Below are 13,232 nucleotides of genomic sequence, written 5' to 3'. Positions count from 1 at the left end.
TAAGCAAGATGTAGCTAATGTATGATGCATCCCAATTCCAGTGTGTTTGGTGTGTGGATAAGACGGAGCATGTATCCTGGTGCACTAAGGCAACCAAGACGTGATAAAATAGAACAAAGGGTGAAGCTTCAGCCTTTAGGGGGTAGAAAAACCCAGGAGAAACCAAGGCATACAAATGAAACGTGAAACACAATTAAAAAAAAAAACAGTTCTGTTGAGAAGAGCAGAATTCATGGAACACTCACATTCACATCAACCAACCAACCAGCAACAGAATAAACAGGGCAGAAATTTATTATTTGTTCAGCAAACAGTCCTACACTCAGTCCTACACCAGTAAGTAAAACTGGCTGCAGAAACTGGGCAGGGCAGTATTGCGGATGTGGCTGCTGCTTCAATTCCCGATTCTCAGTATGGCCTGAAGGTAGGTTTTGTTGCTTCCCAGTGATTGAAGCAGGAGATGATGTGGTTTGGTGGAATCCCAGTTCCCAACAGAGAGCTATCCAGGTACTCCATCCATGACCATTCCTGTCCTCTGTCATCATAGCGGCTCCTATGTGCCTATAACCAGGTCAGGCTTAATCCTTTTCACGCTACTAAGCTCTCTCACTGTGTCTTCAGATAACTCGTCAATATCGAGTCTGTGAATGGAAGAGAAAGAAACATTCTGTTGCCTCCTATAAATGGCAACAAAGACCATGCACAACTTATACACACTACAAAACTTAAGTGATTTTTTTTTTTAAAGGCAGTTTTGAGGTCCCTGCTTCCCACTTTAATATGCAAGTTTGCATGGTGGTGCTGAACATTTCCTGGGGGAGGAACTCCTCTCGTCCCCTGGAATTAGTTTCTAGGGAAGGTTCTGCAGGACAGAAATTGTGACATTTAAACCTGCTGAGGTTGCTAAGAATGGTTTCTTAAGACATACTATTCTATTCTAGCACACCACTTTCACAGGTATTTGCTAAAATGGCAAATCTTTTTAGCCCCCTGATGTACTGTGTACACTCCCCACCCCCCAACCCAATTACATGGAGAGAAAGTCAAAAGTACAGAGATGACTAATGGGCCTTATCAGGCTCCTTACAGCCATTTAAGCTTCCACTGGGCTTTATTCTTCATTCATTTCCTTCCTTATTTAAACAGCTAAATTGCCTATGCATGCAATCACACTTATGCTCACTGGAATTCTATAGGACTCCTTGGTGCTTATCAGAACAAGTCAGGGTTGAAAAAACTCGGTGAAGGAGGTATCTCTAAGTAAGGAGCAGAGACCCAGGGTTCAGTGGTAGTGCTTAGATGCAAAAGCCCGAGACGTGTTTTTAGTGCTTAAGTAACAGACGTATTTGATTATATCAAGTAAACGGGTCTAGTTCAAAGCCTGCGATTCTCATGAAAAGGACCTTCTACAGCATGGAGCAGGAACCTGTGGCTGGACTCCAAATCCCATCAGCCAACAGAGCCAATGGGAGTCCAAACATACCTGGAGGGCCACAGGCTCCCCATTCATAATCCATCGGCTTTAATCATTATACTAAGAACAATACTATACATTCCATTCTCTATGTACTAATATGTTCCTGGGAACAATCCGCCAACAGTGACTCAGACCTCCACAGGTAAGCATGCTCCTGTTCTCGACTTCTTTCACAAATGCCACTCTTGATTAGGCAATTTCCCCTTGTCCCTTGATGTCCCCCTGCCCGGTTCGACTCACGGTTTGATTGTCACACTGGCTCCCTCGGTTCTTCTCCTGCCTTGTTTTCTTAACTTTCCACTTTAAAAGTCAGGGGCATCTCTGCCCCTGGAGAGCCTATCTTAGGCAACCACACAGCTCCTCAAATGAACGTTGCACATCAAGGAAGCTGCCTGCAACTTACTCAATTTCCTCCAGTCCACAGCTTGGGTCTTTCAGTCCTTCACAGAGCATCTTCACTCCGGAATCTCCCAGTTTGTTACCCCCCAGCTCCAGCTTCTTCAGACTCTGGTTGGTGCTGAGAGCAGAGCAGAGATCCCTGCAGGAAGCCGAGGTGAATTCACAATTCCATAACCTGAAAAAAAACCCAAACAGCTAGGATGGGAGGGCCTGCTGACTTGTTCCTTACTTGTAACTACAACTCCACAAAGTATGAGGGTGGCAACAGTTTGGAAGAACTCTTGATATATTACAGGCAACCCCCAATTTGTGCCAGGGTTGCATTCCACATCTTCATGCGCGTCACCGTTGTTGGTGGAGTGCGCATGAGCCCCCCCGTTACACCCTCTTCCAGGTCTGAAAGTGGTGTGGGCATCCGTGGTCACACACTGAGAGCTGCCTATACTCACAGTGATCCAAATTTCTTAACTAGTCAAATTCATTGTACTTTCCTTATTGTGTTTCAGTGCTGTTACATTTGTTCATAGAACAGAATTTGCTATGAAAAGCTACCTATTGAGAATTTCAGCTTTCAGGCTTTGTTGGGGTTTCGGGGGGTTGTAAAGAGAAAAGTTACTAGCCCTCACTCTTTGTTGGAAGGAAAAGCTTCATCATATTTCCATGTTCTTCTCACTGTTACCTTCTGTTAAGCATCTCATTTCCTGACAATATTTTTGTTCTTGAAAAAGTGAATTATTCAAAAAAAGATTAAAACAGATAAAAAAACTGTGTAGATAGGAAAAACTGAATTATTCAAAAACAGATTAAAACAGATAAAAAAACTGTGTAGATAGGAAGATTTCTTACTTACGACAAAATCTGAAGCTTGCAGCCTGGGTGTTTCAGTGCCTCACACAGCAGCCTCATTCCTGAATCTCCCAATGGATTGTTCCATAAATCAATGTGTTCCAGCATCTGGTTTGTGCTGAGGGCAGAACAGATCTCTCCCCAACCTGCTGCTGTGATTTCAGTGCTACACAAGCTGCAGGACACAAGTGCACCTTGTGTGACCATGGGTTTCAGGAGGGGTAGAAGAGGGAGCCCCTGTGGTTTATGGTGAGACCGCCATGACTGAATTGGGTGAGTGGAGGGAGTTTCCTTAGGAAAGGACACCAAAAGGGCAGGAGATACTGGGCAGCTTTTAAAGAAGAAGTCCTGCTAGTGCAATGTGCCTTTCTCCTCTCTCCTCGCCTGGCACTCCCTCTGCAACACCCCCACCCCAAATTGGCTCAAGGAGAAGTTAAGAGAGCCCCCAGAGCAGGACGTGGAGGAAGAAGAAGGGGATCAGTCCATCTGGGAATCTGAAATGTGATTTCCACAGCGCTGTGTTGAATGCCTCCATGTATCATTGTGGTGGGATGGACCGTAGATTGGAGATGGGAGGGGAGGAATGGGGTGGGCAAGGGAAGAGCTAAAGTCCACTTAGAGGGATGGAAAACACAGGAGAAATTAGCCTGGAGTGGGGAAGGGCCTCCTTTGGCTAGGGCATGTGTACTTTTGCGATTAGGAAAGTGCACATATAAAGACTATAAAAATGAAAACAAGAGAGAGAGAGGTATGAATGGATGGATGGATGGATGGATGGATGGATGGATGGATGGATAAGGAGGGATTTTCCCCATGAAAACTACCGTATTTTTCGCACTATAAGACGCACCAGACCATGAGATGCACCTAGTTTTTGGAGAAGGAAAACAAGAAAAAAAATATTCTGAATCCCAGAAGCTAAAACAGCAAGAGGGAGCACTGCACAGTGATCCCTCTCGCTGTTCTGGCTTCTGGGATAGCCGCACGAAGCCTCTTCAGGGCAGTGAAATGAATGCTCCGCCTGCTCTGAAGAGGCTTCGCACGGCTAAGCCAGAAGCTAGAACAGCGAGAGGGAGCGCTGCACAGCAATCCCTCTCACTGTTCTGGCTTCTGGGATAGCTGCAGAGCCTGCATTCACTCCATAAGACACACACACATTTCCCCTTACTTTTTATGAGGAAAAAAGTGCCTCTTATAGAGCGAAAAATACGGTAGATTCCTCAAATGCAACAGAACATAATTCCGGACCCACAAGCACTGTGCTCATGATCTGAACCCGAAGGAACAGAGTTCTCCCTTACCACAATTTCTGCAACGTGCACTTTGGATGTTTCAGTCCCTCACACAGCAGCTGCACCCCGGAATCCCCAAGCTGGTTACCTCCCAGGAAGAGTTCGGTCAGCGTCTGGTTGCTGCTGAGGACAGAGGCAAGATCTGCACAGCAGGCAGCGGTGAGATCACAATTGTACAAGCTGCAGGAGAAAAAAAGCATTGGCTGTGTTATGTTCACACAAAAGCTAGAAGAGTCCCTCTGCTTTCCTCCATCCCTCTGCTTTCCTCCATCACTCTGCACAACTGGATTCCGGCAGGGCATGGAAGAACAGGGTTTTAAGGGGATGGCTTGAAGTGTAAAGACCCTTCTCCTGTTTCTTCAGATCACCTCGCAACTTTCTTCAAATACAAACAATTCCTGTCACCTGCAGCAATTATCCTGCAGCCCCTATGTAACAAACTGGATGACAAGGGCTTTCTTGGTCATGCCTCAGCTGACAGTAGCTGCTACTGAACCCATTCAATGAGCAAAAATGGGCTTCTATGTTCCTCAAAGAGTTTCCTGGAGGTGCAGAAACTTCTCACTCTGAAACTCAGGCAGAGAAGATGTGTAGTGACACTCTCAGTCAGGGGTAGGCAACCTAAGGCCCAGGGGCCGGATGTGGCCCAATCACCTTCTCAATCCAGCCCGCAGATGGTCCGAGAATCAGCATATTTTTACATGAGTAGAATGTGTCCTTATATTTAAAATGCATCTCTGGGTTGTTTGTGGGGGATAGGAATTTGTTCTTTTTTCCCCTTCCAAAATATAGTCTGGCCCACCACATGGTCTGAGGAACGGTGGACTGGCCCACAGCTGAAAAAGGTTGCTGACCTCTGCTCTCAGCACTTGATGGCAGGAAATGTAAACCAATTTTTTTGGTTGGGGTGGGGGTGAGGGACAACCTGTTAATAGCCTATGAATAGTTAAGGTGAAGAAATCAAAAATTAGGAAGGGATCTTGGAATACTGTGATTCTGAACAGAAACAAGTGATGCCTCAACAGGCTTGACTGTACAAAAGGGTCGGTCTGGCTCCTGCTTGGGGTGCAGCATTTCTAGGGTCCCTTCACTCTCATGGGGGGGGCAACCTGGGCTCCAAAGATGCTATCCAACCCCAGAGGGATCCAGCCGATTACTTGCTTGAGGAGCTGCAGCTTGCAGTGCGGATGCTTCAGACCTCTGCACAGAAGCTTCACCCCTGGATCTCGAAGCTCGTTACATTCCACCACCAGCTCTGTCAGAGTCTGTCTGACTGCGAGAGCAGAAGAGAGATCTTCACAAGACGCAGCTGTAATATTACATCGGACCAGCCTGTGTGAGAAAGAAAAGATGAAAGAAAAACCTCTCCCGTTCACGTTTTCCTCCACAAACAGCTTCTGCTTGCTAGAAGACCCTGAAGCCTTTATTCCTAGCCACTGTCAGGATGAAGGAGTCTTGAAGGACTCAAAGTAACATTGCAGCTGTGCAGGCACTCTGAGGAAGGATTTTGGTTTGTGTATGTGGTTTTGGTTCACTCACAAGCACACAGCCTGCTCCTATTCACACTCCTCTGTGTGGTCTCAATAGTCAATTAAAACTGACCAGACTTTGTTGTCTATTTCATGTTTCCAGGCCTGTCCTTCCAAATGCATGAGAAAGTTTATCTTTCATGTTCCTAAGAGCCAACACTCACCTCTGAGTCTTTTTCAACTATCTGACTCTACCTTCATTCCTGTGCTGCTGAATAGTGCAGAGGTACATGGGACCCACCTGGTGCAAGGGGATGGCAGCTTACACCAAGGGTGATGAACCGTTGGCTCTCTAGATGCTGCTGAACTACAACTCCCATCAGGCCCAGCAAACACGGCAAGGATGGTGGGGCTTGTAGTTCAGCAAGGATAGTTCCCTCCCTTCGACATAGAGCTAGGGCCCTTCCCTGCCCCAAGGCAAGTGCAGCAGCAATCAGCTCTGCTCAGAAAACCTAAATTCCCTTCAGGTTTTCATGCAGATCACCTTGTGCCACGTGTGCTGGGTTTGTCTGTACAAATCCCACTCTGTATGTGATGCAAAGGCTCTCAGAGCAACTCTGCCTTCTTCCTATGGCCACAGTCCTGCTGCCAGACGTTTTAGGAGGGGTAGGAAATCAAGAACAACAAGCAGGTGAAAACTGGTTGGCTCTGCCGGTCCACCCTCATTTGTGGGTGGGTGGAGAAAGAAGACAAGCATGTCAGTAAGCACAACAGATCCATGATGAGAAACCTGCAGGGAGACTACAGTGCCCATGACAAAGTGTGGCCCCCTAGAAGTGACAGAAATGGCTGAGAGATCTGCAAAGCCAGCTGGATCAGCCACAGAGAGCAAGCAGCGTCTCTGAAGGCCCTCGGGAGTGCTGGGTCATGATCCATTTCCCCTCCTCCTTACCTTCAGGTTATTCCTCTCTTCTCTCTACATTCCTTCGCCTTTCCTCTTCTGCTATGTTTATCAAGCAACTTTTATATATATATATATATATATATATATATATATATATATATATATATATATATATATTGGGGGGCTATGTTCATATTCTTTCTGCTATTTTAAAGTATACAGCTATTTGTTCCTGCATGCAAATATATTAACCCTCTCCCCAATATGCTGGATCAAGGATGCTATAGTTGTGCAAAAGGGAATCACCTCTTTTCATTTCCCTTGAGAGCAGACATTTCTTTGTATTCTGCAATACGTGGAACTCCACAGCACAAATCCCAGCCGCTGCTCACCTCAGTTTTTGCAGCTTGCAGCTGGGCTGCTTCAGCCCCTCACAGAGCAGCCTCACTCCAGCATCTTCCAGTCCATTATATTCTAGTGCCAGTTCTGTCAATGTCTGGCTGGTGCTGAGAATGGAGCTGAAATCCCCACAACAGGCAGGGCTGAGCTCATTTGTGTCCAGCCTGCAAGAGAAAACAAACAGATCCAACAAGTGCAAACATGGCTCACTCACTTCTACAGGCCCCTTCTATTTCACCCTCTGATATTAAGAAGATATGTTGTGAAACAACAGCCCTTCCACTCTAAATCGCAGTGATCACGTCAGTGAATTTCTTCACTTTACAGCTGATGCAGCCTATAATTGGTGGGTGATGAAAGGAAGGCTGTCTGCCTCCATAGCTAAGCTGCATGTATACCGTGATCTGTGGATGGTTCTGATGTAAAACTCAGGTTGAGACCCTTCAGCCAGGGCCTCACCTATAACATGATATTCACTGCCGCAAAGGCTGGGCACATGCTCCCATTTACTCTGTGTCCAGTTAGCTGCAACCGACGATCCATATCGATGCTGCAGCGATCCTATTAAAGGCTGTGTTTTGATGCATTTCCTCCCAAACCAGCTTCAACACGACTTAAGAAAAAGAGCCACCTGGCTGTGCTTTAAGATAGTTAAGGTGTCAACCACCTGTCAGTCACCTGCTGTCAACAGAGTCCTCCTGTGCAGCCCTGATTGTTCAAACTGTACCTGCAAAGGAAGGCTTTTCGTTTGCTGCCAGAAAGTGCTAAATTCTGCCAGTGGCTAGAAATGAAGAAGCAGGAATGTGCTCCCGAGTCTCCCTTTTCAAACTGGCCAGTTCCGTCCCTGGTGTTATATATGGGATGGAGGAAACACCCGTGAGCCGGATGTTCACACACGGATTTTGCAATTGCAAGAGGTTTAGAAGAGGAGTCGAAAACCCTGACACTGAATGCACACCTGAGCTTCCTGGTCAATCAAACATTTCCTAATACCTTTATGCAACTGTAGCTGAACAGAAGGTCCTCAATGGAAATTACATGGAGGCCAGTCTGAAGGTCTGTTCCTACAGACTGCTGGTTTACTCTGGTTCTGCTTTGCAGGGAAGAGGAAATAATAAGTGCTTGCGATATTGTCAGATTTTCATCCCTCCCTTTCAGGAAGGCAGGGTGGGTTATCCTTTGTTTTATCAAGAAGAATAAAGGCATGAATGATCCTACAACTCTACAGAAACCAAGAGACCAGACTATGATGTCCAGCAGGACCCCTGATCTACCCAGGGCTCCTTGAAAGTAAGCTGTCCAAGGACTTCACACGGAAGGAATTTGGCTCCCACTTACAATAAAGTTTGCAGTACGCAGTTTGGATGTCTCAGTCCTTCAGACAACAGCTTCACTCCTGCATCTCCCACTTTGTTACATTCCAGGTTCAGCTTCATCAGAGTCCGGCTGGTACTTAGAACAGGGATGAGATCCTGACAACTGGCAGCTGAGAGATTGCAGCTGTCCAACCTGCATAGTGTGTGCAAAATTGTTATTACTTTTTTTGGGGGGGGGCACTTGCTGAGCCTCTGCTTCTTTCATACTTCAAGCTGCAACCAAGATAAGCTGCATCCCATTTGCACTGCAGTGCTCTCTCTCTCTCTCTCTCTCTCCTCCCCATGCCATATGCCAGAGTGGGTGTGGCCAAAGTAGAAATGTGGGAACAGTGAAGACTGCAGTCCTCAAGTTTGCTATCCCAAAGGCTTTCCTATCAGCTATTGTGTGCTATTTTCAATAACTGTGACCAATTAATTGCTATCAAGGTTGGGTCTGAGGGTAGCAGTTCACTTTTTTGCCATTATAGTAACACAGCAAAATGCACACTTTTTTTAAATGGACAAATTAATTGGGGGGGGGTCTTGGGGAGCCCACAAAAAAACTTTGGGGATTGCAGCACCACAGTGGGTGATCTGCAAGACTTCTGATTTCTCTTTGTCCCCTCCCCAAAATCTGCTCTGGAAGGTTCAGAGCAGAATTTTGGTTGGTTGTGCAGTGCAAAACACGAAAGAAAAACACATGGCATGAGAAGACATCAACTCGTGCCATGATGATTCTCTTCCTAAATTTAAAAATAAAAAGTTCTGAGGCCTCAAACATTCAATCTTTAAGTGTGTGTTGGAGAGGACCACAAAACATGACCCTGGTTTAGACTACTGCAGGATGATCTGTGTGTGACTGCCCTTGAGGAACGTTCAGAAACCTTTCGTCATTCCCCGAGTTGGTGAGGCTCATTTGACAACAACGAAAAGCTGAGCCTTTAGCGTCACTGGCCCGATCCTATGGAACACCCTGCTAATAAAGATTCAGCATGTAACTTCTGTGCCAACTTTTAAATGCCTGCGGGAAACTTTTCTATTCCACCAGGCCTATGCAGACAATTAAGAGTGCATCCCCCCACAATGGACTGCTGATATTTTTTAAAATTTTTGCCTTTAACTTGCTATGATGTTATTGTTTGGTTTTATGTTTTATATTGTTGCAAATTACTATTATATATTTTTATGATACAGCAGTATAATAACTATTTTTTAAAGCAAAATTAAAACTGCAGCTGGTGCCGTTTTGAGCTTACGATTCCACCATTGCCTGATTCACCTTGGCCCCCAGTGTTATTTCTGAGTCCATCTTAAAGTGCTGGCTAAGGCCTAAAAAAATTGGATCACCTGCTTGGTAAGACCACCTGCTTATCAAAAAAAACACTAGACCTGATCCACCAGCTCTGGGCTTTGGCAGTCTGACTCTGAAAGGGACAGCATGGTGCTCCTCACCCCAAGCTCTGCAGCTTGCAGTTCGGATGCTTCAACCCCTCACACAGCAGCTGAACTCCTTGATCTCCCAGTAAAGGATTCCAACCCAGTTCCAGCTCTGTCAGCTTCTGACTGGTACTGAAAACAGTGGAAAGGTCTCTGCCAGAAACAGAAGTCAGGCCACAGTTCCTCAGTCTGAAAGGTACAAAAAGAGGTGAGTGGTTGAAAAAGCCTGAGATCGAGATGACATCACGTGGCTTCTCACCCTTCTTCTAAGACTCATGAAAAAGAAGGTGTGATCCAGCACAGGAGAACCTTGTGTCCTTTTCACTCCTTGGGGAGCACAGATCACATTAGGCCCACTTGCCTAACTAGGTATAGTGATCGTTGGTTTCACTGAGGATAGTTATGATTTAATTCATTGGGGAACTTAGGAATATCCATTTTCAAACAATGGTGCCTTTATTGTTGAAAGATGCTTTGGACTAAGAGATAAAAGTAAGTCAGATTAAAACTGATTAAAAACACACACATACAGTATATACACACTTTTCTGTATGTGGAGTTCTGGGAAATTCAGGTTAGGATCTGTGATGGCAGGAATTATAGAATATGGCAAACAATACCCAACATTATACATCACAGTGTGTATATAGAAGGAATACACACAGATGCAGTGTGAATCAAGATACAGAAGAGGGACCACAAGAAAGGGAGATACTGACAGCACACGCCTGAGAGATAGTGGGCCCTTAAGCTTCATGTTCTAGTTTAAAATTTTGAAATCTCTCCAAAACAGTCTTTTGTTCAAGAGGGAGAAATTGTGCTGTGGTTGTTTTTTAAAACAGAAAAACCCCTGAGTAATTCTGCACACCTAAAGACAACTGACGTTGTGCACCCTCAATGCCTTTATGTTCCACTGGTAATGCTTAGGCAGAAGAAGCTTTTTTTCAGCTTACCCCAGTTTTTCTAGCATACAGTTGGGATGACTCAGCCCTTCACATAGCAGCCTGGCTCCCGATTCCTTCAGAATGGCTGCCTGCAAGTCCAGTTCTACCAGCTTCTGGCTTGTTGAGAGAACAGTGGAAAGATCTGCACAGCAATTGTCTGTGAGCTGGCATCCATTAAGCCTGCAAAATGGGACAGAAACAGCTCCATTGGCCAGCTCATTCCCTGGGTATCCTTTGGACAAACCCTCATAAACATGGCTGAGTCTTCTTTTTCATCTCAATGATGCAGCAGATGTTGATTACGCACAGGCCACCTGAACGTGTGTAAAACATTCTGCATCTGGAGCTTTTCTTTTTCTCCCTAGGTGGTTCAAAGCACAACAGCTTTTAATATTCCCACTAAATTAGCAAACTCTTTCTCTGGGATCCACGGAAATGCTCTGGGAAGTTGCCATAGGCAAATGGAAGGCATTTGAGAAGCATGCTAAAGACCAACAGATATGGGGAAATGGAACCCAGTTGTAAATAACTGGCTTAGGCAACAAGCGACTTCTAATTCTGTCCTGCACGTGAGGCTAAGCTGTGGCCCTTTGGATGTTGTTGGGCAGGAACTCTCATCATACCTGACCCCTGGGGTCAGGCTTGCTGGGGCTGATGAGAGTTAAAATCCAGCAATATCCAGAGGGCCCACAGGTTCTCCTCTCCTACTGTACTGAAAACACAGAGAGATGGACCTTCACATTAACAGCTACCCTGGCACATGGGGTGTGTTGGTCCACCCAGTGGCAGAGGAAGCCACACCTGGGGCGCACCGCGGGACCTCCAGGGTCTGCCTGCCTCCTCCCACTCAGCCACTTTACAGCTGGGGGGAGGCAGAGGGGGAACGTTTGGGCAGCGCGGAGAGACACGTGGCTCAGACCCCGCAGTGAGTGATGCCTGGCATTTTGTCACCCCCCTCAGTGGTGACACCCGGGGGCAGCCCGCACTCACCTCACCCCCTTCCTCTGTCCCTGGGTCAACCTGGTCTTTCCAACGGCCTTCCCTCCCCTCCTGGCCAAGAGGAGCAACATTTTTGTCAGGTCTTGCTAGCCAAGCCAAAAAGAGTAGATGGCTTCCTGTGGTATTAAAGGTGTGTTGGGTGCTGGAGTGGCTAAGGAAGCACCTTGCTAATGATTTCTGGAGGAAAGGCCAGTGGGGAGCTTGCCAATTTTGCTGCTCCACAATCAGGGTGCCCCAGCAAGAAAGCAATCCCTGGCTGACCTCCCAAGCTTGGAGCCAGAGAATGTATGGGATCTCCGTATAGTTGTGGGGATGATCTCCACCCACCTCCAAAGTCTAAGGTGGAGAGAAAGAATGACCACTGCTCACACCCACCAGAGGCCTGTGGCACATGAGAATGGAGAAGCCTGTCCCTCCTGACATGTGAAGGAAACTCTGAAACACTTAATTGTTAGTACAGGGGGAACAAACTCTGCAAAACTGGAAGTAGGTGTTCCAGCTAGCAAACTTTGCACTGGAAGCCAAATGGAAGCCAAACAGTGGAAGGGCACTGGCGGTGGGAGGCCTCATTAGGGAAAGTGCGCCTTGGTTTAAGAACACTTTTGGTGTAAGAACAGACTTCCAGGACAAATTAAGTTCGTAAATGGAGGTACCACTGTAGGTACCACTACCACTGTAGAGTGGTACCTTGGTTGTCAAACGGCTTGGCTCCCAAACAAATAAGCTCCCGAATGTTGCAAACCCGGAAGTAAGTGTTCCAAGTTTGCGAATGTTTTTCGGAAGCCAAACATCTGACTTGGCTTCCATAGCTTCCGTTTGAGTGCAGGAAGTTCGAGAACCAAGGTATCACTGTATTAATTTAAGCTTTCCCTAAAGAGGGGCTGGGTGCAACTCTCACAGAATCACTGCGGGCCCCCCAAGGGTCATCTGTGTAGTTCCACCTCATGGAATGCAGGAATCATAAAGCTCAACATACATCTTGCCGACAGATCTGTTTCGCACTTGATCATGTGAATATTGCCAGAGAAAGGAGCTGATGATGAGATCTAATATAGAGTCCTCTGTAGCCTCCCAAAACTTTCATGACCTCAGACATTTCCACTTGCCAGTTATTCAGCAAACCCCTGACAATGTGGGGCTGCCCTGGGACCCATTCAGGCACTGCTTTGGAAATACCTGAACCTCAATAAGACACACATTAGCTGAGTGTGTCTGAGTCAATAGAGCCAAACAAGTAAGAAGGCAGGGAAAACAGCTGTGACTTACTCCAGTTTCCTGATTTTGTTGTTTGGATCTTTCAGTGCTTGACAGAGAAGGTAAACTGCTGAACGCTCCTGTGTTTTCTGATCTGGCCTAAAAAGGTAGAAAAGTTCGTTATGTTCTGTTTTCTAATATAAAATGAGCATAATGGACAAAATATGCTTATTGGTTACGCTACCCTTTCTGTTTTGGGAGAGAAAAAAGCAGTTTTAGTGATTGCACTACAAAATTTAAACTGGTTTGAAAGAAGTTTAACTGTCGCTACTTCTTTCCAATAAATGTAGGAAGTTCTAGGTCTGTAAGTGTGGTGATCATTCTTCCTCAGAGAGCCCTAGGCCTTTTACGAAACTGCATTTCCCAAGGTGCTTAGGACAGTTAACTATACTGGCTGGGGCTGATGGGATTTGGAGTCCAAGACCTGAAGGAGCATCTCAGTATACCTGAAGGAGTA

At 46.1% G+C, this 13,232-nt stretch overlaps 1 protein-coding gene across 1 annotated transcript in view; it reads right to left on the bottom strand.

Moving 5' to 3' along the window:
- Positions 1–277: 277 nt before the first annotated feature.
- Positions 278–13,232, bottom strand: part of LOC310689245 (uncharacterized protein) — a 34,655-nt gene continuing 21,700 nt past the window's right edge. Inside the window, exons 17-26 of the mRNA XM_083466673.1 lie at positions 12,788–12,874; positions 10,532–10,702; positions 9,594–9,767; positions 8,125–8,295; positions 6,780–6,950; positions 5,176–5,346; positions 4,024–4,194; positions 2,727–2,897; positions 1,881–2,051; positions 278–641 (exon numbers count right to left, since the gene is read on the bottom strand). Coding sequence (XP_083322799.1) covers positions 554–641; positions 1,881–2,051; positions 2,727–2,897; positions 4,024–4,194; positions 5,176–5,346; positions 6,780–6,950; positions 8,125–8,295; positions 9,594–9,767; positions 10,532–10,702; positions 12,788–12,874 — 1,546 coding nt within the window. The 3' untranslated portion in view covers positions 278–553. The remainder of the gene's footprint in view (positions 642–1,880; positions 2,052–2,726; positions 2,898–4,023; positions 4,195–5,175; positions 5,347–6,779; positions 6,951–8,124; positions 8,296–9,593; positions 9,768–10,531; positions 10,703–12,787; positions 12,875–13,232) is intronic.

This window comes from Podarcis liolepis (genome assembly GCF_965112155.1).
Source record: "Podarcis liolepis genome assembly, chromosome: 1".
Taxonomy (NCBI): Eukaryota; Metazoa; Chordata; class Lepidosauria; order Squamata; family Lacertidae; genus Podarcis; species Podarcis liolepis.
Note: the sequence above shows the minus strand (reverse complement) of the source record. Positions and strands in the feature narration are given on the sequence as shown.